The 27,727-nt window shown below is 41.8% G+C and overlaps 1 protein-coding gene across 1 annotated transcript; it reads right to left on the bottom strand.

The window, feature by feature from the left end:
* Window positions 1-6,162: 6,162 nt before the first annotated feature.
* UTP14A (UTP14A small subunit processome component) lies at window positions 6,163-27,694 on the bottom strand. The gene is made up of 14 exons (XM_081179414.1): window positions 27,431-27,694; window positions 26,109-26,182; window positions 25,927-25,991; window positions 25,317-25,459; window positions 22,450-22,605; window positions 19,446-19,565; window positions 19,229-19,323; window positions 17,817-17,940; window positions 17,628-17,705; window positions 16,177-16,474; window positions 12,011-12,360; window positions 9,632-9,822; window positions 9,443-9,542; window positions 6,163-8,630 (listed from the first exon to the last, which is right to left on the bottom strand). The coding sequence occupies exons 1-14, from the start codon at window positions 27,500-27,502 to the stop codon at window positions 8,340-8,342; spliced, it is 2,157 nt and encodes a 718-aa protein (XP_081035540.1). The 5' UTR covers window positions 27,503-27,694; the 3' UTR covers window positions 6,163-8,339.
* Window positions 27,695-27,727: the final 33 nt, after the last annotated feature.

Genomic DNA, 27,727 nt, shown 5'->3' with positions numbered 1-27,727 from the left:
AGGGCCATGCTTGCTGGGGGTGGGGTGGGAACTGGGAGTTCAGCAACACTTGGAGAGCCACAACTTCTTCACTCTTCTAAGCAGATTGATCCAGATGTTTGGTTCAAAACCCCGGTCCTTTTTAAACATGATCACCTTCCTTACGCTTTCCAGAATGCCGCAAATGCACACCTGCATAACTCACTGAAATTTAAGTCAGCATCAAAATAAAACATAAACATCTGCCTGAAAGCCTGTGTTAGTTATTAAAAGCTCATGTTCTGCCGTAATAAAGGTTTCTAAATTTAACAGTCCTTGTAGGAGACAATATGCATGTCATTTGGGGTGTCCTGGAACTTATTGCAGAGAAGCTGAATCTGTCTTCTTTCATCTGTCTTCTCAGAAGACAATATAAGACAAACCTTTCTGCCTGAAGTAACTTTTGCAGAAAGGTAGTTTGAGGAACTGAGGCAAACAGTGGTGGTAGGTAATAAGTTTTACACCTAATAGGCAAAATAAAAACCAACAAATCTCCAGGTCCAGATGGTATCCACCTGAGAGTTCTCAAATAACTCAAAGGTGAAATTACTGGTCTTTCAAAAAGAATATGTGACTTATCCCTAGTGTCAGCTTTCATATCTAAGGACTAAAAAGTAGCCAATGCAATACCAATTTTTGAAAAAGGGATCCAGGAGGAATTCTGGAAATTATAGGTTAGTTAATGTATTTTGCTGACGGACAGTGTTGTTAAAGATAAAATAGCACTGTGTACGGTGTTGTTGAAGCAGAACAAGCATGGCTGCTGCCAGAGGAAGTCCTGTCTCATAACCTATAGAGAGTGTCAGCAAGCATACTGATAGAGGTGATGTGGCTGATGTGTTGGACTTCTAAAAAGCTTTCAGCGAAGTACCTTACCAAAAACTGAGTAAACTTAGCAATCATGGAATGAGAGGTGAGGTATTGATCAGGAACTGTTTAAGTAACAGAAAGTAGAGCATAGGAGCAAATGATGATGATGGCAGGATGTAGAAAATGGAGCCCACCAAAGATTGATACAGGGACCTGTGCTTATTTTATTTTACTTTTTACTTCCCTGGATGTTGTTTAGTCGTTTAGTCGTGTCCGACTCTTCGTGACCCCATGGACCAGAGCACGCCAGGCACTCCTGTCTTCCACTGCCTCCCGCAGTTTGGTCAAACTCATGCTCGTAGCTTCGAGAACACTGTCCAACCATCTCGTCCTCTGTTGTCCCCTTTTCCTTGTGCCCTCCATCTTTCCCAACATCAGGGTCTTTTCCAGGGAATCTTCTCTTCTCATGAGGTGGCCAAAGTATTGGAGCCTCAACTTCAGGATCTGTCCTTCCAGTGAGCACTCAGGGCTGAGTTCCCTAAGAATGGAGATCAAGAATTTGATCTTGCATTCCATGGGAGTCTCAAGAGTCTCCTCCAGCACCATAATTCAAAAGCATCACTTCTTTGGTGTTGCTGTGGCGAAGGGGCTTGAATAACTCAGAGAAGCTATGAACTATGCCGAGCAGGGCACCCAAAATGAACAGGTCATAGTGGAGAGTTTTGACCAAATGTGATCCACCTGGAGCAGGAACCGGCAAGCCACTCCAGTTTCCCTGCCAAGAAAACTCCATGGACAAAGACAACATCCCTGGAAACTCCACCCAAATACATTATGAAAAGCAGTATTCTCATACATGCACCTCATTTTTTAACTGTATACATCTGTGAAACACATTCTTATTAAGTGGTCTACAAGTTAGTAGAAACCTTTGGAACTAGTCTTTGGTTTTCTGGAGAGGACCTGTGCTTTTTAACTTGTTCATAAATGATATAGAGTTGGGGATGAACAGTGAGGTAGCCAAGTTTGCTTATGATACAGAGCTGTTCAGGGTCATTAATAAGGGATTGCGAAGATCTCCTAAAATATATCTCCAAATTGAGCAAATTGACAGTTAAAATTGTTGGTTAAAGTTAAAAAATAGGTATATAGAAAGCATAATTCCCTGGATACCAAGATCTAAGTTGGAGGCAAGTACTCTTTGATGAGAGAACCCCAGCAGAGATTTAAAATCACAAAAAATGCACCAAAGTAAAGCATGGATATATGGGCTGTTAGACCTTTAAAATAAGCCCTTCCAAGTTCCTTCCAAAGCTTCCCACTTCCCCTAGCATAGAAAAGGACGATTCATTTTGTAAGCTAAAAATGGTTTACTTACACACTCTCCAAAGGTCAGGTTCATGTGCTTTACCATATAGCATTCAGAAAAGGTTGCACAGGCAGTAAAACTTTAGTTGCAAAGCAGTGAAAGTCCCTAAATTATTGGTATAGGAGCTCAACAGAGGCTTGTAATAGCCATGTGATCTGAGCCTCAGCAGTGAGCTCAGACTTCCTCACACATTGAGCTTCTCTGGTAGACTCAATGGGAACAATGGTTGTCTATCTGGTTCAGGCATAGGCCATAGCTGTCAACGTTTCACTTTTTAAAGGGAAATTCCTTTATTCTGAATAGGATTCCTTGCAAGAAAAGGTAAAAGTTGACAGCTATGGCATAGGCAGACTTGGCCCTCCAGATGTTTTGGGACTACAACTCCCATCATCCCTAACCACTGGTCCTGTTAGCTAGGGATGATGGGAGTTGTAGTCTCAAAACATCTGGAAGGCTGAGTTTGCCTATGCCTGACCTGGTTCCTCCCAAGGTGAGCTAAGCCTGGCAGGATAGCTTGCAGTATGGTATTAACCCCTTAATTCATTAAGTAGACTTAAGCAGGTTGGTTATATGAGGCTGGTTATCCCACAGAAATGGCTAATGCAGTTCAGGGTAAACAAGTGTAAAGTGCTTCAAGTCAGGACAAACCTCTCCCAGTGGATTTGATATTGACAATTCACAGGGGTAACTATGCATTCCTAGGCAGACATCTTGCCTTCTTCCAAAAATGGGAACTTGAGAGGATGGAAACTATATTTAGCAAGTCTGTCGCATGGCTCCCACAGGAGGCAGTGATGGCCCAACTTGGGATTAGACAAATTAATGGAGAAGACTGTTAATGGGTACTAGCCATGATGGCTCTGCTCCCATGATCAGAAACAGAAATGCATCTGAATACCAGTGGCAAAGAGAAATTTCCAAATTCCTGTGGGAAGGGAAGAAACCTAGGATTAAACATCTGATCTTAATAGACATAAAAGAGAGAGGAGGCTTTTCCCTACCCGACCTAAAAGTCTATTACGAGGCAGCCTGTTTCACCTGGCTAAAAGATTGGATCCGGACCTCCTGGACCTGGAAGGTTTTGACAACCATTGGGGATGGCACACCTACCTAATATATGGAAAAGCGAAAATTCATAAAATTTTTACCAACCATATAATAAGAAGGTCACTCTTTGCTGTATGGGAAAAATATAAAGATCTGATGGAGCCTAAAGTCCCGTGGTGGACTTCTCCAGTAGAAGCCATAGCAGTAAAACGGAAAAATACTCAGGAAAGCTGGCCAACATATAAAATACTTCTAAAAAATGAAGATAACCAAATAAAATTAAAAAACTTTGAGGAAATAAGAGAACACATTTCAGACTGGTTCCAATACCATCAGTTATTTGAAAAATTTAAATCTGACAAACAAAAGCGGTTCTCAACAGAAATTTCCCGATTCGAATCTGATCTTGTAAATTCTAAAAGAAAAACTCTTTCCAAAACTTACCAACTCCTCCTTGACTGGACAGTCGAGGAGGAGGTAACAGTGGCAATGGTGAGGTGGTCCCAGCATTTTGGCCATTCAATAACCATGGCCCAATGGGAAAATTTATGGAAGATCAATTGGAAATTCACAAATTGTTACACGATTAGAGAGAACTTTCAAAAATGCAACATCGATGGTATCTAACACCATGGAAGCTTTCAAAAATGTATAAAAATGTGTCAAGTAATTGTTGGAGATGCGGAGACTCAGGAACATTCTACCATATGTGGTGGACATGTAGGAAAATACAGGTATTCTGGGAGAGTATACATGCAGAACTGCAAAAAATGCTAAAGATCTCTTTCAATAAAAAACCAGAGGCCTACCTCCTAGGAATAACAGATTTGGATATTCCACAAAAGAGGAAGGGTATCTTTTTATATGAGACGACGGCAGCAAGAGTTTTGATCGCAGCAAAATGGAAGAGTAATGAAATCCCCTCTATACAAGATTGGATCCAAAAGCTGACAGAATATGCCGAATTAGATGGTTTATCAGAAAAAAATAAAGAATAAATCAAAACAGGAATTTGTTTCTAAATGGGAGGTTTTCAAAGAATATCTGAAAAATATAGTAGTTTAAATTCTGTTGCAGCATTCGAGGAACTTCAGTAATAGTTGCAAGGTAGAAATTAGATTTATTGAGAATAAGTTTAATTATGAAAAAAATGTGTATTGGCAATAAGTAATATGAATTTGAAATATGGAATAGACGGGAGGTTGGGTCTTTAGTGTTAAGACCAACAGATGTTTTATTGTTTGCTAAGAAAATTATGTGCCTATGGTTACTTTTGTAATTTGTGTGTAATTCGGTATTTGGGTTTTTTGTTGTTGTTGTTGTTTTTCTTGTTGTATAAATAAAAAACTTTATTTAAAAAAATACCAGTTGCTAGAAGCTGCAGGAGGTGAAAGTGCTGTTGTGCTCATGTCCTGCTTGCAAACTTCCCACAGGCATCTGCTTGGACACTATGAGAACAAGATGGTAGACTAGGTGGGTCACTGGTCTGATCCAGTTGGGCTATTCTTACATTCTCAACATGCATGTTTTAAAATATGCAAATAGCAGCCTCCAGACCATGGGAATCGGAGAGGAGTTGGATCCTACTGTGCCTTGTGTGGTCCTACAAAAAAAAAGTGTGTTCCTGAAACTATTCACATTGAGATAAAAGCTTCCATTGGTTCAAAGAGCAGCTCAGTGAGGGCCAGTGTGGTGTAGTGGTTAAGAGTGGTAGTCTCGTAATCTGGGGAACCAGGTTCGCGTCTCCGCTCCTCCACATGCAGCTGCTGGGTGACCTTGGGCCAGTCACACTTCTTTGAAGTCTCTCAGCCCCACTCACCTCACGAAGTGTTTGTTGTGGGGGAGGAAGGGAGAGGAGAATGTTAGCCACTTTGAGACTCCTGAAGGGGAGTGAAAGGCGGGATATCAAATCCAAACTCCTCTTCTTCTTCTTCTCCTCCTCACATCTCATGCAACCAATAGCTTCTGGCAGGTGATTTCCATTGGGACCATGGGCATGCGTAGGGTTAATCTTCCTCTCCAGGTCCTAAATCATGGGTAGGCAACCTAGGGCCCGAGGGCTGGATGCAGCCCAATTGCCTTCTAAATCCAGCCCGCGGATGGTCCGGGAATCAGCATGTTTTTACATGAGTAGAATCTGTCCTTTTATTTAAAATGCATCTCTGGGTTATTTGTGTGGTGTAGGAATTCGTTCTCCTCCCCACAAAAAATATAGTCCAGCCCCCCACAAAGTCTAGTGACAGTGGACCAGTCCCCTGCTGAAAAAGTTTGCTGACTCCTGTCCTAAATGCTACAGGGATTAACTTGGTCATGTGAATCATGTAACTCTGGGCAGCAGACAAATGTGGACATGCCCTAACATCCTTTCGTGCAGCACCCTTGCCTTGTCCCCAACCTCCCTTGTGTGGAGCATGAAAGGTCTGCAGGGCTTTTTTAGAACTTCTGTTTTCTTGAACATAGAACATCTCACATTGAGGACTCTGATATACCTTTCCCACTTAACATTGGGCACAGTGCACCTTGGGGATGGGGCTGCCATGCAAACCCCTGCTTTTGCCCTTGGATACAGAGTTTGAGAGTTCAGGCAAATACCTGAACACTCCTTATCTCTATAGCAGGCTGTTCATATGTTGCAGCAGGGGCAATGGAAACACGTAGCGTGACAGTGCTGATCTGCAAAATATTCTTTCAGTCTTTAGAGCCAACAGAGGAACAATTTGCCATAGAAGTGTCATTTGTAATTATTTGTATTCTGCACTCTCACTCTCATTTCTGCTTATAAGGTGTAGTTGTTTTCTACACACACATGCACACAATTAACAAGCATTTTAAGTGTGCAAATATTAATAGGAAGCTTTCAGCACAGATTCTTAGATTTATACCTCAGGAAGTCACAACAACAACAATCCCACACATGATGCAACCAAAGGTAGAAGTTTTATTGGAGATAAATACATGTTAATAGCTTTATTTCCCTTGAGCTTGTTGAAGTAGCAGTATATTTATAGTTTTCCCCCATAGTAGGTTGAGTAGAGTATGGCAATTAATCTTGGAAGAGATGAACAAACCCAACTGCATTATTTTTAAAGTAATTTGCTTATGAAAAAGAGCCAGGTATTAAACATATCTTTCAATACAAGCTTGCACTTTTAAACCAACCAACCTTGTCACCAAATTCGTGGCTAGTAGACCAATGTCTTCACATGGAATACCCTATCCCATCTTCCCTTCTTTCCCTCCAAGAAAACACAACTGGCTGAACTCACAGACAGCTAGCTTCTTCAGTTAAGTGAAAGCTAAACACTAGAAATAAACTCCAGTTGGCCTCAAAAAGCTAAATGCTGGAAATTTGGTGATGGGTCTGTCACTTGCCTCATGATATACGCGCATATGGGCTGTTGAGTTATCAGGAGAAAATGACATTGAAAATTTGACATTGAGGGAACAACTGGCAAGTTGTATTTTGTTAAATTTGTTTACTGATTTCTCAAAAAACAAATAACACTTATTTAAAAAGACAGGGTGGTGGTGACGTCATCATCTGCGCAACGGTCAGACTTACCCTCTCAATTTATTTGCTGATTATATCGCACTGATGTTCTCTGATCCAGACTAATCACTGTCAGAGGCCAACAGGGAGATGGAAAGGACATGGTAAAATTGCTGGGCTATCTCTGAACAAGTAGTTGTGTTTTAGTTTATCCTGTAAATTGTGATACATTCAAAGTGATCACAGGCTTTAAGATCTGTCCCCAGCATGTAAATATCTAGGAATTCTTGGGTAAAGCTTGATAAAAGTATTTTTTTACCATTACTAAAGATACTGTTAAAGACTGTAAGTAATAGGCCCAAGTTAAACCTATCATGAATGGTAAGAGCGTCATCGGTAAAAATGACGGTATTACAAAAATTGTTTTCATTTCAGACTATTCCTATTTGTATATTGATCGAAACTCTTAAAATTATTGGTAAGGTTTGTCCATTAAGGCAAAAGGCCCAAGATTGACAGTGATTTACCAACACTTCCAGAAGTATAATGATGCGGCTCATCTACAAAATGCAATTAGAATGATAATATGCAATACAAACCTATGCTTTTCAAAATACTCAGCCAACTAACAATTGGACAACATGATCATGTAAAATGGCTGTGGGAAACTGATTTAGCATAGAAAGTGAAGATGTGGATTGGAATAATTTATGGGCCAAAAAACCCTTAGCATTAGTCTCAACTCATATATGAGTGATTACATTTAAGCTGTTACATAAATGGCATCTGACACCACTAACATGCAGCTATAGTAATAAATCATTATCATACTTGTGTTTGTAAGCTTGCAATACAATTGGTACAATGTTCCACATGTGACTTATGTACATCCTTTTAGTAAAAGGTGTTCACAGGGTGGGGGGAGGAAGCCACATCAAGGGGCAACATGCAGATTGCACATCAAGTTTAGGACTGTTAACCATTTCCAGGGAAGATCAGCTTAATTTCAACTGCAGCAATAAAACTACTAACACATTTGTAAAGCTGAGCAGGGTCTGGTATGGTTTCAAATTGGACGAGGGATCGCGTATTGAGATTCCTGCATTGCAGGGGTTAGACTAGGTCACCCTCGGAGATCCCTTCAAACTCTACTGTTCCACGATTTTATACAAATGGTTAATTGATTCACTTTCCACTTGGTAGCACAGAAATGGAAGAGACTGGATCATTTACAGAATTCTGTGTGGAAGCAAGATGTACGGACAATTTCCCTTACTGGAAAAACGAACAAGGCGAGTACAAGCACTGAACAGCACAGAAGACATAGATGTCTGAAACTTGTCATCCTTTCATTGGGTTTTCAAAATGATAACCCTGATGACCGGCATCCACCTAATTCACTCAATGGACTCTGGCAGAATTTAATAAACTGATTTGTTCCATGGGAATAAATGGAGGAAGGGAGGGATGGGAAACGAATACATTTGTTGTATGTGTTTCTGTGTTATATACTGAAAATCAATAAAATTGACTGAAGAAAATAAGAAGACAACAACGCCAGTTAGCCCAAGGAGTCAGGCCTGTATGGCAGAGTCCCTGTAGGACTTAGCTCCGCCGAGCCTTCCTCCTTGAGGCATGGCGTGGGTGATGATTGTGGGGTGACAATGACAGTGGCAAATCCGGCTCCCTTCCCATGCCGTTTGCCTTTTCCGCTTTGCAGAGCAGCTCACTGTCCTCAGCACTGATGGGCCGGATGATGTGGCCAGGCTTGGTGACAATGTGAGGAGCTGTCAGACGCTGGAAAGCACGCTGGGTGTTCCAAGTGGGGCCCATGGGTGCTTGGATGCTGCGTTCAAACTGCTTGCTGTTCTCAAAGGGGAAGGGCAGCTGGCTCACCTGCAGTGTAGTGAAGAAGTAGTTTAATGGCACCCTGAAAGTGGAAGGCTAGGAACAACACACAGCTAAGCAGGCACTTCCTGGGAATGAGGTGGCACATGCACAAAGCCTTGGTGAGCTGCTTGCATTTTTTAAATTTTGTAGTTGCAACCTGCTCTATCAACCTTCAGGCAGATAAAACAATCCTTATAAAAAATACCAAAAGAAAGGAATTGCTGTCAGGTACATAGGACAGGCAGTGACCATTTTCTGCACATCTGATTGTAGCCTGGCCTCTGACATGCGTGCTGCTTTTGGCCCCGTAACAGGGCAGAACAGGCTTCTGCGCAACTGCTGATGCGTGCGATAACCCAGAACACAACCCCCATGCAAACAGGGTGTTGCCTGTACATACCCAATCAAGTACATACGAATTTGCCTTATAACAGGTTGGACTATTTATCCATCTGCCCCAGAACTGTCTACTTCTCAGAAATCCACACAGACCTCTTTCCCATCACTTCATCCTTTTGACTGGCGAGGCAGGGGATGGAAACTGGGACTTTCTGCAAGCAGCGCAGATGCTCTCCTGACTGAGCTATGGTCTTTCCTCAGTTAAATTCACAGAGTTTAATTACATTCCTGCATAGCAGGGAGTTGGACTAGACAACCCTTGAGGTCCCTTCCAACTATAATTAAGAAGAAGAAGTCAATTCTAACGTCTTAGAATTCTATGATTCTAAGAACATTTATACTGCATTTTCTTTTCCCCACATTGTTTCTGAAGGTGAAAGTGTGAACGGCAGTCTCCCAGGCCAGAGTGATAAACTCACCTGATGCACCGCTGCTGAAATATTGCGCTTTTCACTCAGGATAACATTGGGCAGGTGCCTGTCTTTCCTTGGGGGCCCAGCTGCTGGTTTGATAAGGAACCTAGAGGGCAAAAAAGAAAAGGAAGAAGGGAGGTGAAGCAGGTGACAGCTGGCAGTGACAGACCACTAAGCTTCCGCCCTGAAACGTACCGTCTCTTCTTCATCTTACTCGGCTGTAGTCCTGCGCCTCCCCACTCGCCCCATCCTGGAAGAACCAGACTGATAACTTTTGGTTTGCTGTTCTGCTCTGCCCGACGCTTTTCTTTCATAAAGTCGGCAACGACGTTGTCACTTGCAAAGGCCTCCCGGATCACCTGTCGCTGGTCTTTGCCCATCTCTAGCTGCAAGGGAGAAAAAGATCAGCAGGCAGGTGGACAAGGTGTCTCACAGGATTTCCAGACAATAGGTAACTAAAACAGGAAGAGTATAATCTAACAGTGACCTTGATGCTCAATTGGAAATGTAATTGTTTTACGGAAAATGCTGTTAAGCTTTCTTGAAGGCCCTGCTGGAGCCAAAAGACAGGTGTACAATGAACGAAGAGAACAGACAAAGGAGTCTCCTCCCCACTCTGCATCCTTAACCAACAAGGAGCAAGATACTGCTGAGTGGCACGGAACTGCATCCAATGAAAGCTCATTTGAGGAGATTGCTGAATTGCTTCTGCTCACAGAGTCTGACTCAGTGCAGGGATTTGGAGCAGGAAGGAATTTCTCTGCCCAGGAGCTCTGGTGTTTGGATTTTAAAACACCTCCTTCCCTTTCCCAGCAGCATGTGACTCAGCTCGCTTGCAAGAATTCTCTGGAGCAGTTCGGTCCTCGAATACTTTCCTGTAATACACAAGCTGTTTGCTTAAGACATGCTGGCATGATTCAAACAAAATGACAAAGCATGCTTTGTCACATTGCAGCCTACCCCAATGTGCCCCCCCAAATACTGATGGACTCCAATTCCCATCATCCCCCAGTTAGCAAAACCAATGCTTACAGATAATGGGAGCCATAGTCAAACACCACCTGGAAGGCTGATCAGATAATAATACACTTGCATAACAAGAGGGTTGGACTAGATTACCCTCACGGTTCCTTCCATGGTTCCTTCCAACGATTCTATTAGCGTCAGTGTGCTGCTGCTGCTGTCCCTTCCTCTCTCCCTACTTTATGTGAAAGGAGGTTGAAATCACCTGCTTGTAAGCTCTGGACAGTTCCCTGGTATGTCTGCACTTGTGGAACAGAAATTTGTTTTATCTGCTGTTCTTTAAAAAATAAACCAGCATATTGAAGACACCTAACCACAGTTCCTCAAGTTCAGACTTAACAGGGAACTGTGATTAATTCAAAAGTGAAAGCATAATAATGTCCCTTTGGTTATACAGTGGAACCTCGGTTCCCGAATGCCTCCGTTGTCATATGTTTCGGTTCTTGAACACTGAAAACCCAGAAGTAAATGCTTCTGTTTTTGAACGCTTTTTGGAACCCGAATGTGCAACGCGGCTTCCGCTGAGCGGAAGAAGCTCTTGAAACCAATGGGAAGTCTTGCCTTGGTTTTTGAAAAAGCGAACAGATTTCGTCTGAGAACCGAGGCACCATTGTATTATTAGTTACTCCTATTTAATGTCTACGTTTCTCTAGGCATATAAATCGTACTAATGTTAATAGCCTAGCTTTTGTTTTTTGTAATTGCTGTTGTTGACATTTAGGTGCTTTCACCAGGTTTTTATTCTTAATACTCTATTAGTACGTATGCATGTAGGTATGTATATGTGTGTGTGTGTGTGTGTGTGTGTGTGTGTGTGTATATATATGTATGTATACACACACACACACAAAATGTGTGTGCATTTAAATAAAAACATTTTTAAAAGGGGTAAAGTAGAAGCTTTCAGCCTCCTCTTATACATGTGGAGGAGTGCATGAGCCTCAGGTTTCTTCTTCTAACAACAAACCCTAATTTGCCATTCATTTCTGAACTGGGCCAGCCTGCTCTGAAAAAGCTAATCTGTGAAGGCAATTATTGGCTTTCTCATACAGTGAGACAGTTGGTCATTTTAGCTCAGTGCTGGCTCTCCAATAACTCTAGGCAAATATAGCTTTCAGTTCTGCTACCCAAAATCAGTTTTTAACGAGAAACAAAACAAGGAATGAACCAAAGCTCTTCTACATGTGATGCAAGGGGACCTCCTGATGTTACTGGACTACAACTACCCTTAGCATAGTTGGCTATGCTAATAGGAGCTGATGGGTGTTGACTAATGACATCTGGAGGGCCACAGCCCCACCCCATCCCTAATGTAAAGCATGCTCTCTCTTCCCTGATGCATTGGGATAAGGCTCCCTGCAGCTGGAAAACAAGCACGCCAAGGAGATTAAACCTTCTTCCTGACATACTAGCTTTCTTCCATTGGGGAGCTTTCAAAGATGAACGCTTCCCACGCCGTTAGCCTGAAGGGGCACAGTGCAAGTAAAGCGCTAGCACTTAGCTCTTCCGGATCCATGGAACCCCTGATTAGCCCCTCCTAATGGTGCTCACCTCATCCTGTACAGCAGAAGGCAAAAATGGACACTGTATGGGACGAAGTGGCTGAGCCAGCACTGCCTTCAGATCAATCAGAGCCTTGCGCTTGGCTTTCTTCTTGGAGCTCTGGGTCTTGCCACCCTTGGGCAATGACTCAGCTTCCGGAGCCTGCTGAAGTTCAGCACTGTTGACTTCTGGCATTCCGTTTTCCAGTGGGACTTCCTCTGTCTCTATGGCCTCCATATCCTCTAAGGTACGAAGCCGCTCCAGCTTCTCACTCAGGAGTGGCCCCTCCGGCACAGGGCTTGGAGGTGCTGGCAAAAGCACGTCCGTCAGCTTGGGCATCGCTTCCTCACCGTTAAGACCTGAAGCAAGAACACGACACAAATTAACATAGCATCTGAAGGGCACTGTTGGATCAGACATCACTCTAGCCCAGCTTCCTGCAGGGTAGGAAAATCAAGGCTCTCTCTGTGTTGCTGCTCTTTAGCAACTGGTACTCAAGGGTACACTGCCTTGGAATGTGGATACTCCATATTGCCATCATGGTTAATATTAGCAGACCCAAAATTTTCACTAAGTAACTTTTTGGAATACATCACACCCCCCCCAGCAAGCCTACCCAGGCACATCGTTTTAATACATCCAATTTTATTTCTATTTATTCTGAGTTTTAAAATAAATGTTGACCTGCTTTTGCATTTGTCAGTATTTTTAAAAGAAAAATTTCAGTTTGTTCCTTCTAAAACCATGTGGAGATTTAAGCAGTCAAGTAAGCAGTATGCAAACCTCTGTCAACTAGCTAAATAAAATGATTGCTTCTTACAGCAGTCAAAATATACTTTTTCCCCCTGAAGGAAACACATGTAGCAAACAAACACAAAATAATTCTGATTGATAAAAAAAATATTAGGAATGGATTTTATTTCAGCAGACAATGCTAAAAGACGTGGTGTAGTATTTTACATTAAACCTGCACTTGAACCCAAGCTAATCCAAAAAGACAATAAAGGGAGGATTCTAGTGGTACAAATCAAAGTCCAAGGAGAAAAGATAAAAAACCAAATAAAGACATGGTTAAACAGGCAATTAAACTATTACAAATTCAATACTCACTGTTGATTAATGAGGAAATAAGTTGGAAAATTAAAAGGATGAAACAAAAGTATTTTGAACATACCAACAAGCCAGGGAAATTACTGGCATGGCAAATGAGGAGAAGTGAGCAAAAAAATTATATAAATAAGATAAAACATAATGGTAAGGTCACTGACAAACAAAAGGAAATAAGGGAAGACTTCATTAAGTACTTTACAGATCTTTACAAAAAAAGGAATTGAAAAGAAGACACTGATGGAAGAATATATAAAAAGCAGCACTCTCCCAAAAATAAAAGAAAAACGGATACTATTAAATGGCGAAATAACATCGCAGGAAATATTAGATGCAATAAATCAAGCAAAGACAGACAAATCACCAGGACCAGATGGAATTTCAGCAAAGTATTATAAAAAATTAAATGAACAGCTTGTGATTCCCTTAAAATATATGATGAATGAGATTTTAAAAACAGGGGAAGTCCCAGAAACACGGAAAGAGGCCTATATAACATTAACACCAAAACAAGATTCGGATATAACATTAGTAAAAAATTATAGGCCCATCTCACTATTAAACAACAATTACAAACTGTTTGCATATATCCTTGCTAACAGAATGAAAAGTTCTTTGGAGGAACATTTACATCAAGACCAAGCAGGATTTCTTCCAGGAAGACAAATGAAAGATATTATCAGAAACATTTTAAACATAATTGAATACCTGGAAGTGCAAAATGAAAAACAAGCAGCATTGATGTTTATAAATGCAGAAAAAGCATTTGATAATGTTTCTTGGGACTTCATGAAAAAGTTCTTGAAAAAATGGAATTTGGAGTAAAATTTAGCAAGGGAATAGATATTCAGAACAGAATGCAAAACTAATTATTAACCAGGTGACAACAAACCAATGTAAAATACAAAAAGGAACTAGACAAGGATGTCCATTATCACCGCTTATGTTCATTCTGGTCCTGGAGGTTCTGGCAAGGAATATTAGAATGGATAAAGAAGTAGCAGGAATAAGAATAAAGAAAAATGAACATAAATTGAAAGCCTTCGTGGACAATTTGGTTATTACTGTAGAAGATCCAAAGAATTCTCTTGCTAGAGTAATAGAAAAAATTCAAAAGTTTGGACAAGTGTCAGGTTTTAAACTTAATAAAAACAAAACAAAACTGTTAGCTAACCCAGAAATATTACCTCAGGTTAAGAACTTTGCTTCAGGATGAGAAGAGAAATCATGCAGCGGCAGCAGGAGGCCCCATTAGCTAAAGTGGTGCTTCAGGTTAAGAACAGTTTCAGGTTAAGAACAGACCTCCAGAACGAATTAAGTACTTAACCCGAGGTACCACTGTATTTACAAAGACAATTATGAAAAAAAATTGGAATGAAATAAAAAGGAATTTGGAAATATGAAATGGGATGAACCTCTGTTTTTTAGGATGAATTGCTGCAATAAAAATGAATGTATTGCCAAAAATACTGTTCCTTTTTCAGACAATACCGATAAGTAATAATGCTTGCTTCAAAAAATGGCAGCAAGGTATTTCAAAATTTATCTGGAATGGGAAAAGGCCAAGAATAAAGCACAAAATACTTGCAGACTTACAACAGTGAAGAGACTTTTCCAGATTTTAAAATTTACTATGAAGCAGCATGCCTTATTTGGATTCAGGATTGGATTAAATTGGAAAAAGAGGAGGCAATAGACTTAGAAGGACATGACAACAGATTCGGTTGGCATTCATATCTGTGGTATGGAAAAGCAAAGGTACACAAAGGATTCCACAATCACATAATTAGAAAGTCCCTGATAAGGGTATGGGAAAAATACAAAGAATTACTGGAATCCAAAACCCTGTGGTGGTTGTCACCTATTGAAGCATTATCACTTAAAACATTAACAATGAAAGGAATATGGCCAACATATAGAGATTTATTAGTAGAACAAAAAAGAAAGTGGAAATTGAAAGATTACGATGAGATAAAGGAACACCTTCAGAGTTGGTTGCATTATAGGCATTAAATGAAATCTTCACGGAAGATAACAAGAGAGGATTCACTTACACAGTTTCCAAATTCCAAAAGGATATCATAGATCATAATTCTAAATTGTTAAAGGAGGCGTCTAATATTCTGTTGGAATGGGAAACTAAAGACCAAGTGGGCACAGAACATAGGTCATAACATACAATTTGAGGATTGGATAAGGCTTTGGAAAGTGAACTTGAAATTTACGGATTGTATATTGTTGAAAGAGAATTATATGAAAATGATGTACAGGTGGTACTTTACACCATTAAAACTGGCCAAAATGTACAAAACAGAAGAACTTTCGGAGATGTAAAGAAGGGGAAAGTACATTTTATCACATGTGGTGGGATTGTAAGATGATTTTAAAAAATTGGGCAATGATATATAATGAATTGAAAAAAATGTTTAAAATAACCTTTGTGAAAAAACCAGAAGCCTTTTTGTTAGGTATTCTAGGACAAGAAATGCCAAAGAAAAATCGGACATTATTCATGTACGCTACCTACGGGAGCAAGAATCCTAATACCACAAAACTGGAAGACTGGAGAAATACCATCTAAAGAACAATGGCAAGAAAAATCGATGAACTATGCAGAACTGGCAAAATTAACAGCCACACTGCGTGAAAAGAGCAATAGTGACTTTGGAAAAGAATGGGAACCTTTTACAACATACTTGCAGAAACAAGAAAAAACATGGACTCGTTGTCAGGATTTAAATAAACATTCACAACTTTATTTACAGATAACAAGAAATATAATTAGTGATAACAGAACATTATGTATAAACAGAATGTAACAAACCAGAAACAGAAGTTGGGAGAAGTCAACAGGGAGGGGGAAAACTAGAAAATGGATGTTAAATGATGATATTGAATACTTGTTATGAGAAAAGAAAATTAATAATAATAAAAAAATTGTATCCTGAGTATACAGCCTATCGTTTTCACTGGATGACCCTGCCCTGGTATTATACAACGAATAAAAACACATTATCTGTTCATTTCCCCCACACCATGCATGGTTTTATGGCCCTGACCCTGCTGACCTGCAACAAAGCCTTGCAGCAAAGTCTCCTCCTTGGTTGCAGGTGGATCCATCTCTTCGTCACTCTCTTCGCTGTCTTCTGGTGCAGCTGGAAGGTCCTCCTTGGGCTCTGGGTGGGGCCGTCCCAACATCCAGGGGTTGTCTGGATCCAGCCCAGCAGGCCTCTCATTGACAACACTTGGCACGAGATCCCCCTCTGTGTCAGTGTCGTTGCCACCTTCCTCGCTATCGGATGCTGGGCGTACTTTCTGGGTCAGTTCTTTGTTCCGGGCCAGCTGCTCCTGCATGGCTTGCCTAGCCTAGAAAGGCAGGCAGGCAATAGCATTTACTTGCAGACCTTAGGCTTACGAAAGCTATTATTTGCTTCTTCACTAGAACCCTCCCAGGTCCACCCAACCCCCAAAGCCAGGTGCAAAGAGTAGAGCCTTTGAATAGGATTGCCATACGCCTGGAATTTCCCGGAATACTGCAGTTAGAAGCAGTGTCCAGGTGGAAATCAGCAACACGTCTGGGAAAATCTGGACATATGGTAACTCATGTCAGCAGTGTTGTTTTTGCCTATTTTCCATAAAATAGATTACAAAATGTCTGTCACACACACACAGCTCAAAAACTCTGGCAAAAAAACAACCAGCCAAAATCTCAACAACTTTTGTGTCCGGATTTTCACTTTTTGAAATATGACAACTCTACCTTTGAAGGTGGTGCCATATGCAAAATGGAGGCTTAGGGGGAGGAGACAGTTATCTGCTGCACCCCAAAAGTCAACATGGATACTGGGATGGTTTGCATAGACAAACCTGTTTCTGTATTATTTCAGATAAGAGCTTGAACGGTCTGGTGCCAGAGGATTCTTTTTGACCCAGCTGTTGTTAAACAATCAGAAGTCAGAAACCCTTGCTGATCTACTGCAAATTGTCCAACAATCTACCAGTAGATTGTAGATCTATCTTTGGCCCTCCCCTGACTTACAGTATCCCATGTTTTCAGCCACAAGGGGACCAGCAAAGCATACAGCCATCTAATAACTACCCAGGAAGCAAGTAAAATATTTAACAGCCCAACTTACAATAATTCACTACTATTTCCTCCCCCTCCCAAGTAAGAATTTCAAACAATACTCTCCAGAGAAAGTTAATTTCCCAGGAGAAAGGGTATGAATTGCAACTGGCCAGAAAATGTTTTGCCATCTGTTTTTGGCTTTGGATGTAAATCCACCCAATGGCGGGAAGGCAAGTGGACAAAAGAAAGGCCTTTTATCACCCACTTGCAAATGTTGTTAAAGGTGCTCTAAAAACCACTTCTATGGGAGTAGCCTGATATTTTCAGCCAACCCTTTTCTGGAAGGTACGTTTCAGCTCGATCAAATCTCTCAAGCACCTGCCTTGGTTTAATTACATGTTAAGAGCGGGTTTTGGCTGATAAAACCTCCTCGCTCCACACGTCTCTCACCTCTAGGTTGTACTTTGCCATGAGGACTGTAGATTTGGCCCACTTGCCCTTGTTCTGGTGTTTCAGGCTCATCCTCTCCTGCACAGAGAAATAAGGCAAAATGTCACGATGGTGGAGTACAGTAAGATAGCGCCCTCCACTAGGCAGAGGGGCCTCATCTCGGTACCACAGGAAGAGGGCTGCACTCACCTCAATACGCGCTTTCTCAATTTTAGCTAGCTCTTCTAGAGCTGCCTCAGGGTTAGTTTTCCGCAACGTCTCGAATTCTTTCAGCACCTTGCGTTTCCTGCTCTTCCTAAGCATCCTGTGATACCTTCAGGAAGAGGAAGATAGCAATGTCTGAGGCTTGAATAGCCAGGCCAGAGGGAAAGGACACACAGCTAACTGACATCACTGCCAACTCCTGATTCAAGGGAGGCAACAGAGCTGGTGTCTAGAACCTGTTTGCCCTGGCCATTGGCAATGCTTGTTGAGGCTGATGGGAATTGTAGTTCAGCAACATTTGGAGGGACAGAGCCTGCAGCAGAGATTCAGTTAAGTGGTTAGAGAAGGGACAAGAAAACTGTGACTCTAAATGTTGCTGCCCTCCCCTCAACTTCAGCCAGTACAACCAATGGCCAGGGATGGTAGGGGTTGGAATCCAGCAACTTATTGAGGGCTACTAGTTCCCCACCCTTTGTGTGGAGTATCAGCCTAAGACCAGAAAGCCTCAGTTTCAAATCCCTGCTAGCTGTCAAGCTCAATGGGTCACCCTGATTGAGTCAATGTCTCTGCCTTACCCACCTCACAGGATAAAGATAAAATGGGCATGGGAATGTTGAGAGAGAGGGGGAGAGCAATGTATACCATCTTCTCAAGAGATCATTGCAAGAAAAGTGTAAAAAATAAACAAACAGAGCCCACACCTGTTGGGGAACAGAGAACCGCACATGGGGCTGCATGTTTTCATTTTGCGTACACAGGGATTTGAATCTGTTTTAGAATTCCTCATTCTAACATACTCCAAATGTTATTTATTATTTTTAAAATTACATTTATGTCTTGCCCTTCCCTCCCAAATGAGCCCAGTGTAGCAAGTCGCAAGATGCCTAGTCCTTTGTGGGCTGCAAGGAACTATGCAGAAACTGAACAGGGCTCATCCACAAAAGTGAGAAAAGAACTTTTCCCACCCAGCCTCATTTCTTTTCGGCAGCCAACTTAAAAGGGTGAAGGTAGGTTGGATGGCTGTTCACAATTTTTCTCCAACTTAAGTCAGCTGATCAGCACTTACAGCAATGCCAGCTTTGGGCAGGGATCAGTTGATCAAGAACTCTGTAGTGCAGCCAATCCCTGCAAGCCTTGCTGTCGCGACCAATCATCTGATCAGGACTAACAGCAAATCTTTCTTGGAACACGAACAACTGGGAGCATACTTTGCAGCTTCCCAATTGATCTTCCACACCCATGTCTTTACCTGCCCCCACACCCAATGTAAAATTTGATATCAGGTACGGAGCAGGTAACTGTGCTTGAGGGAAGGGGGGGAACGACAGTTTTGTGGTCTGCTATCAGAACTAATGGGACTGTAGGTTCCCAGCCACTGCTCTACAACAATTGCTTACCTTTTGCTCTTGATCTTCCGCTGACGTCGTGCCTTAGCCTCGTAGTAGGACTGCAGGACCCGAGCCTTCTGGCGCTGCATACGTCGCAACTGTGCCTGAAAATGCGCACAAATGGAGAGGAGGGCTGACTGTAAAAGCTTACAGAACAAGGCAGTGTGGGATCCAGGAGGGAGGGAGAGATGGAGAATGGGAAAGAAACAGCTAGATCTAGACTCACCTCCTCCAGACTCATGGCCTGCAGCGAGGACTTCTCCTGTGGCGTCAGGAGTGGGTCCTTCACTGGCTGCTTTCCTCTGTGCAGAATATCAAAGATTTCTTGCTCCAGGGGTGTTCGTGCCTTAGAGCAGGTGAGAAAAGGGAAGGATGGACACAGAGAGGTAAGTTTCAGCTTACTCTAAAGACTAGTCTAACAAGGTTGCAAAAGGTCACTAACAAAACAGGGGACCCCCACCCCCCCCAATACTTTATTTGCCAGTCTGATTTTAGGTGAAGGGATACTACCTCTTCCTTTGCAGACTATGCTTGTCATTGCTGCCTCTGGAGACTATCTGGAAACTTGAGGCAACATAGGAACTTAAGTTATGAGCATGTTACACAGGTGCTTTCCCATATTCACTGGCTCCAAGTTAGTTCCAAAGCTCGACTGGTTTTGACATTTCAAGCCCTTCATGGCTTAGGGATGCAGTATCTGAAGGATTGCTTCATCTCACTGTGTACCCACAAGTGCCCTGAGATTATCATTGGAGGGCCTTTTCTGGAAAACTCTGCCAGCAAAGTTATGGTGAGAAGACCACCAGGTAAAAGGGCCTTCTCTGCAGTGGCCCCGGCTTGCATAAGACCCTCCGCAAGAGGGGATTGCTTGAACTCTAAATGTTGTTTTAGAACCAGGTAAAGCCTTTAAAAGGGGGGGGGGGCACAGGCATTCAAACTCTGTTTATTTTACCCCGAAATGTTTTAGCTTGTGATTAGATGGTGTCATTATGGTTTTAGCTTTTCTCTGTCCCTATGCAGACTGTTGTAATACTACTTTTAGAATTTATTTCCTATTTTATTGTTTCACTGCTTTTATCGTACCAGGAGCATGTTAGTTATTGGCCGAGCAAAAACCATAGCAGGCAGATAGAGAGATGATAGATAGATAGATAGATAGATAGATAGATATAGAATGTATTATTACAGTGGTGCCCCGCAAGACGAATGCCCCGCAAGACGAAAAACTTGCTAGACAAAAGGGTTTTGCGGTTTTTGAGCTGCTTCGCAAGACGAATTTCCATATGGGCTTGCTTCGCAAGACGAAAACGTCTTGCGTTTTTTGCAATTTGGTTTCCTTTTTCTTAACACCCTTAATACAGTTGCGACTTGACTTCGAGGAGCAACTCATAGAACGCGGTGTGGTAGCCTTTTTTGAGGTTTTTGGCGATTTTTGAAGCTTTTCCAAAACTTTTCCGACACCGTGCTTCGCAAGACAAAAAATTTGCTAGACGAAAAAACTCGTGGAACGAATTAATTTCGTCTTGTGAGGCACCACTGTATTTATTTGTTACATTTATATTGCACCCCTACTGAAGAACAACTCATGAATAATTTCTACACAACCCTCCTTTTCAAGAAAGGGAGAATACCACACCTTTCAGAGTCTTTAGTAAGGATAGGTTTTAGTTCCAATACAGACAGGAAATTTTAAGAATGAGTGCTCTCCAAACATGTTGAGTGGGAGGGCTGTCTTGGCTGAAATGGCAAAGCTGTATAAAAGAACTGGCTCATGGAGACCAAATAGCATGATAGAGGCAGGAAGAGCAGTTAAAGCGACAGAGCTTGAATGGGCACAGAAACAGAGGGAAGTGGTTGGTTGCTACCTTTTCCTTTTCTGTTGCACTTCCCAGTTTTCAAAGTGCCACATCATCTTAAGTAAAATGTAAACACTTATAAAACTTTCAGAACGGTACTTTTCTTTCAGAAAAATGCACCCATGGCTAAATTCTCTAGATTTTTCTTCAGCTGCCTTTTAAAAGTAACTCAGAGGTATGGACAAAGATCAGCTGGAACTGGATAGCCCATAGAAGATAGCGTTACCACATAATTGCCATATATTATTTCTAGCAACAACAAAAAAGAAAAAATAATTCCAAAGCCTGTATCAATAAATTACAGTTATTAGACCTTTGTTGATTTTTTTCCTACTCAGTACCACTACTGGGCAAATTGTATTCTTAAACTTCAGGTTAAACATATTGATGCAAATTTCTCCATGACAGCTGCTTATAAAACCTGCTCCCCAATTTATCTTGATTTGTCCACTGACTGCTTCAAGCGTTGTGCCAAATATATGGATAATGTGACTGTTCCCAAATATTGGTTGATCTTCTCTAGGACCAAATTTAATTGCCTTAATTGCCTATTGGGGTTTTCTTACAATGAACAATTCTGCCCTTCATGGGGATGGAGCGATAGAAATCCTAATATGTATTCTTTTTGTGATTTTTTAAAGAGATGAGCAAAGCAAATTTATTCCTGTCTGACTAAAATATCCAGAAAGGTCTTTTGAGTGTTATTTAGCTTGCTTATTGGCTGATATGAATAAAACAGTAACAGAAACAGTTCATAGATATTCATTTCCCATAACAAACCTTCATGAAAATATTCTAACAGTTAAGTGTTGTATGGGCTGATTTTCTTTTTCCTGTTTCATATACACCTGTGAACCATATCAAATTTTATGCTAGAAGTTATATGGTTTGGGGGTTTCCTTTGTTTTTGAATGGGTCTGTAACTGCATAGTAACACTGGATTGCCTAACAACTTATATGGTATTAATCTGCACAATAAAACAGGTAAGTGTCTCTCTAGTTCTCTTTTTTTTCAGAGGAGGAACTGAGAAAGCAACTTGGTAAGTTCTGCTCAAATAGGAGATTAGAGCTATGAAGTTGAATAGCTAAGTCAGAGTTCCGTCTACCAGACCACAAGCTATAGAAGCCACAGTAGATGATTGGCACACCCACATACCTCCCAGGTAGGGCTGGGAGAGAACTGTGCCTGAAACCCTAGAGAACTGTTGGCAGTCAACGCAGAAAATATTAAGTTAGATGGCACGCAGCAGAAGAGCAGTTTCCTACACTCCTAGGGATATAGCTTGGCTTGAACATGAGGCAAGAGCACCGTGCAACAGCTGGGTCCAGCTCAAGCCTAATTCTCACTTCTTGCTGAGGTCAACCAACACCCACCTGCCATCCATTTATCACTTCCTCAATGGCCGCGACAGTCACTTTCTCCTGTTGCAATGGGAAGACTAGCTGCTCAGCACGTCTGTTTTGCTGCACCACTGGCTGCCACTTAGCTAGGGCTTCAGATGTCTGAGTGTAGGCAGCTTCCCTCACCACCTGCAGGTAGACAGATAAGACAAGCACAACCTTCAGCAGGAAGATCCCAGTGACATACAGGTATTTCTTTAAAGAGACGTGGGAGTTGTCAAGCCAGAACCCACTTTTGGAAGAACATACTATAAAAGTGTGACCCTCCGTTGGCTCTGACTAGTCTGAAACATATATATATATAGAGAGAGAGAGAGAGAGACACACACACACACACATGTATGTATGTATATGTATAAATATATACATATATGGTAGACCAGCTACAGCGAGCTTTCCCAGAGGCATATTTTGGAGCACCCACTATAAAGATGCCCATAGTCAAGCCTCAGTATAAGTTATTTAGGAATTTACTTCACCCAGAATATGATGCAATCCCATTGTTGGAATCTTAATACTTCATTTAGTGAGAGCTGACAACTTAAAGAAGTATTAGAGGAGATAGAACAGTTTGGGCAAGTGGCAGGTTTTAAATTGAACAAAAGTAAAACTAAGATAATTGTTAAGAATATGAAACAGGACTTGGTTGATACATTGCAGCAACAAATAGGTATAGAAGTTGTTAAAAAAGTGAAATATTTAGGAATTTGGTTAACTCCTAAAAATATTGATCTATTTTAAAATAATTATACGCCAATGTGGAATAGTGTCCAAAGAGATCTAGAGATATGGGGGAGGTTGAAGTTATCATTTTGGGGTAGGATTTCAGCGATAAAGATGAATGTGCTACCAAAGATGTTATTTTTGTTTCAGACAATTCCTGTAATTAAAGGGGCTGCAATATTTAAAGATTGGCAAAAAACAATTTCAAGATATATCTGGCAGGGTAAGAAGCCGAGAATTCAATTTAAGTCATTAACAGATGCTAAAGAAAGAGAAGGCTTCACCCTGCCAGACTTGAAATTGTATTATGAAGCAGCACGCCTCTGTTGGTTGAAGGAATGGATGAAACTAGAAAATACGGAATTGCTGGACTTGGAAGGTTATGACAATAGATTTGGTTGGCACGCTTATTTATGGTATACTAAGACGAAAGTCCATAAAGGATTTGGAAACCATATTTTTTGAAGATCTCTAATAGAGGTTTGGGATAGACACAAAAACCTATTGGAACAAAAAACACTGCATTGGCTATCTCCATTAGAAGCGATGAGGGTGAAAAAGGTCAATATGAGTGGGAAATGGATAACATATGGGAAACTAATAAGTAAGGAAGATGGTAAATGGAAAATGAAACCATATGGAGAAATCAAAGATTATGTTTATGATTGGTTACATTATTACCAGGTCAATGAAAGGTTTAAACAAGATTTTAAAGAAAGAGGATTTGACAAAAAGGAATCAAAATTTGAACAAAAAACATTAAATAATGATTTTAAAAATTTGTCTAAAATGTGTAAATTGCTGCTGGAATGGCATTTGAAAGATGAGGAGGTTAAGTCGGTTATGATTCATTGGGCTAAAGATTTTGGATATAATATACAACTGAGTGACTGGGTGAAATTATGGAAAGAAGGTTTAAAGTTTACTGCATGTAATGTATAAAAAGAAAATGTGATGAAAATGGTGTATAGATGGTATATCTCTCCTGTCAAGCTAGTGAAAATGTATAAAACTAGTAATAAATGTTGGAAATGTAAAGAAAAAGAGAGAACATTCTATCATATGTGGTGGGAATGTAAAAAGGTGAAATGTTTTTGAGAGATGATATATAACGAGTTGGGGAAAAATGTTGAAATATACATTTACAAAGAAACCAGAAGCATTTCTATTGGGAATGGTGGGAAGCGATATAAATAGAAAAGAATGTTAGCTTTTCTTATATGCAGTAACAGCAGCTAGAATACTATTAGCCCAGAAATGGAAGCAAGAAGAATTGCCAACGATTGAAGAATGGAGGATGAAGTTGATGGACTACGCAGAATTAGACAAATTAACAGGAAGGATCCGAGACTGGCAGGACCAGAAATTTACCGAAGACTGGAGTAAATTTATGAACTATATGAAAAGTATTTGTGATGATCAGACGACGTTTGTAGGTTTGCAAGAAGTTCTGTGAGGAGTATTGTTGGAAATATTGTCAAAATGGAAAAGGGGGGATGATAAGTTAAGAGAGGTAAAAACAATATAAAATTAAGAAATGCATAAAAAGAGGTTAAGACGGAAGATCATCAGAGGTGCTGATGGAAGTCCAAAAAAAGGTGTATTTGTAATAATTTGTGTGCTATGTTTTATAATTTGCATGTTAAAATTAATAAAAATGATTTTTTTTTAAAAAAAGAGAAAATGAATTTGACAACAAAATTTAAGAGATGTATAGGTAACTCCCAACATACACACATTGAACTTGCGTGCATTCAGCTTCATGTGCTTGGCAAACAAATTTTGTAAAAATTTAAGAGAGGCAGGGTGTATCTGGGGGAAAATGGCAATCCCACCCATCACTGTACCCAATGTGCTGTGATTATATGTGATTTTGGCTTTATGCTGTGACCACAGAACATAACAGTATAAGTTGAGAATTACCTGTACCACAGGAAAAGATATTTTTGCCAGTCTATCCTACTTGTGCCAACACACACACACTTTTCCTCTGTTCCTCTCCTTTTGGTTTCTCCCTCCAGTGCCCTTTCCTTCACATTTCTACCTCCAATGCCAACATCTTCCTTCCTGCCACCACCCCAAGCACAGCTGCCCCAAAAACAGCCCACTGAACTCACCCGCTCATTCTCCTCCTTGCTCAGTGGGAGCTGGATGGCTTTTTTGTGCTGGGCTTTCTTCAGCTGCTTCTGAATGGAACTCAGAGCTGGTGAGCTGGAAGCTGGTTGCAGCAGTTCTGAGAGGAGAACTTTTTCTCTGGCATCTGCAATGCACAACACATGGTGACACTAGATGACAGGCCAGATCTGGGTGCATCGTCTTGTCCAGTATCATCACTCTGATTAGCAGCAGTTCTTCAGGGTCTCAGACAGAGAGACCTTCCCCAGCACCTGATTTGTGACCATTTAACCAGGAGATACCAAACCAGGGACTTTCTTCTGCATGCAAAGCATATGTTATATAGCAAGTGTGGGGAACCTCTGGCACCTTCAGATGTTGCTGAACTACAACTCCCATCAGCCCCGCAAGCATGGTCAATAGCTAGGGATCATGGGAGTTGTTGTCCAGTAACATCTGGAAGGCCAAACTTGTTCTATAGCCATGCATCTCAGTTCTCTAGAGATTGAGAAATGGTACATGGATCTGGTCACATGCTCCCTCCTAGCTATGCCCCAGGGGTAACAGACGATCCATCTGTGCCAGTGATTGCTACGCTCCAAGAGCTCTCACCTCCACCACAAAGATCAAATTCTGAGATCTGTCTGCTCGCCTCAGTGCGTTCAACTGCCCTCCGTCTGCAAAAAAGAAAGAAAGGACATTGACCTAGTTAGGAATGGAAAATCAAGCTATTTAGATCGCTCATTCTTTGTCTCCATCACCAGGGCCATGAAACAGTCTCCCTTCCTTCTTACCGCTTCGCTCCAGCCAAGGCAGTGAGTGAATCCACAAGCTGGTGGTGCTTCTTTGTTGCTTCTTCATTGTCCACCTGGGGAACAAAAGGTTACCAATGAATAAGGGCCAAGGATCATCTCACAGAGGGCTGAACCCAGACTCATCCTTGAAACAAGATGAATAATAACTTCAAAGGGTACCACTGAGCATACCTAGCCTCTAGCATGACAGTGCTAACCTGTGAGGAGATGCAGCTGCCAGCTAATCAGACTGACCTGCTCACTGGACTTACTGCCTTACAGCCAGGGCTTTTTTCCCCAGTTGGAAGTTGCCAGAACTAGGTTCCTGCACCTCTCAGGTGGGTGCCATTGCCATTACAAGGGAGGAGTTCAAGGTGAGTTCCAGAACTTCTTTTAATAGAAAAAAACACTGCTTATAGTTTTGGAGAGTGGCCGTAAGGAAAAACGCAAAAAGGAAAGGACAAGGGGAGACACAGATGTCGGGATCAAAACTCAGGATTAAGAGTAGAATTTTCAAAAGCCATTTAAGCCTTTGCAAGGAGGCAACAGGAGTTTGGATTTGATATCCCGCCTTTCACTCCCCTTCAGGAGTCTCAAAGCGGCTAACAATCTCCTTTCCCTTCCTCCCCCACAACAAACACTCTGTGAGGTGAGTGGGGCTGAGAGACTTCAAAGAAGTGTGTTCAACAAGCCAGTTCTGCTATTTAATCTCGCAGAGCTTGAATATATTTATTCCTTATTGCATAAGCGTAGCCAGAATTTTTGTGGGGGGTGAGTCAGGACGTGGCTGGGGAGCAGGACTTTTGTTTGGGGGGGGGCAGAACCGACGTGACTGCCCCCCCTTCCCCCTTGGCTACGCGTATGGCATGCTGTCCTGGGCATCTTTCATGGGGCAAAGAAATCCTTAAAGCCAACTGCATTAAAGCGGCTCAACAGGAATACCGCAGCACGACGAGAAGGCAACAAAGGTATCCCCCCGAGCTTACAGAGCGCTTCCCCCACGCGCGGGTGGCTCTAAACCACCCCCTCCCTCACACATGGGATCACACAGAGTACAGTGGTACCTTAGGTTAGGTACTTAATTCGTTCCGGAGGTCCGTTCTTAACCTGAAACTGTTTTTAACCTGAAGCACCACTTTAGCTAATGGGGCCTCCTGCTGCTGCCACACCGCCGGAGCCCGATTTCTGTTCTCATCCTGAAGCAAAGTTCTCAACCTGAAGCACTATTTCTGGGTTAGCGGAGTCTGTATCCTGAAGCGTATGTAACCTGAGGTACCACTGTACAGCTTTGGAATTAAATACAGTTGGGCTTGAAAGTTCACCTCCTTCTCCTCATCGTCCTCACTCATGACCAGCCCGTTCCTCAAGGGATGTTCCTCTTCTGCGGCCGCCATGGGGGGCGGGAGCTCAGACACCCCAATACTCCCCTTCCCTTTTTCTTCAGTCCAGGAAGTGAGGCTGAGAAAGGGAGGTTGAGCACGTGGATGGTCAAGCCCCGGCAGGGAGCAAATAGCACCCCGCGCGCCGTAAAGCACGGCAGCACTTCCGGCTGTGAACCTAATTTTTTGCGGTACTTCCCCTCCCTCCCCCACTGGTGAGGCCATAGGGACCGCTATTGC

The sequence above is a fragment of the Podarcis bocagei genome (assembly GCF_964188305.1).
Source record: "Podarcis bocagei genome assembly, chromosome: Z".
In the NCBI taxonomy this organism is placed as follows: Eukaryota; Metazoa; Chordata; class Lepidosauria; order Squamata; family Lacertidae; genus Podarcis; species Podarcis bocagei.
This window is presented reverse-complemented; position numbering and strand designations above follow the sequence as displayed.

Bases quoted from the DNA above. Each gene is read 5' to 3' on its own strand.
- UTP14A (XM_081179414.1), bottom strand. From the start codon at position 27,502: ATGGCGGCCGCAGAAGAGGAACATCCCTTGAGGAACGGGCTGGTCATG. The intron at 25,992-26,108 runs GTAAGAAGGAAG...TCTTTTTTGCAG, and splicing joins GCCTTGGCTGGAGCGAAGCG to ACGGAGGGCAGTTGAACGCA. The intron at 19,566-22,449 runs GTGGGTGTTGGT...ACCTGCTCTAAG, and splicing joins AAGTGATAAATGGATGGCAG to GCACGAACACCCCTGGAGCA.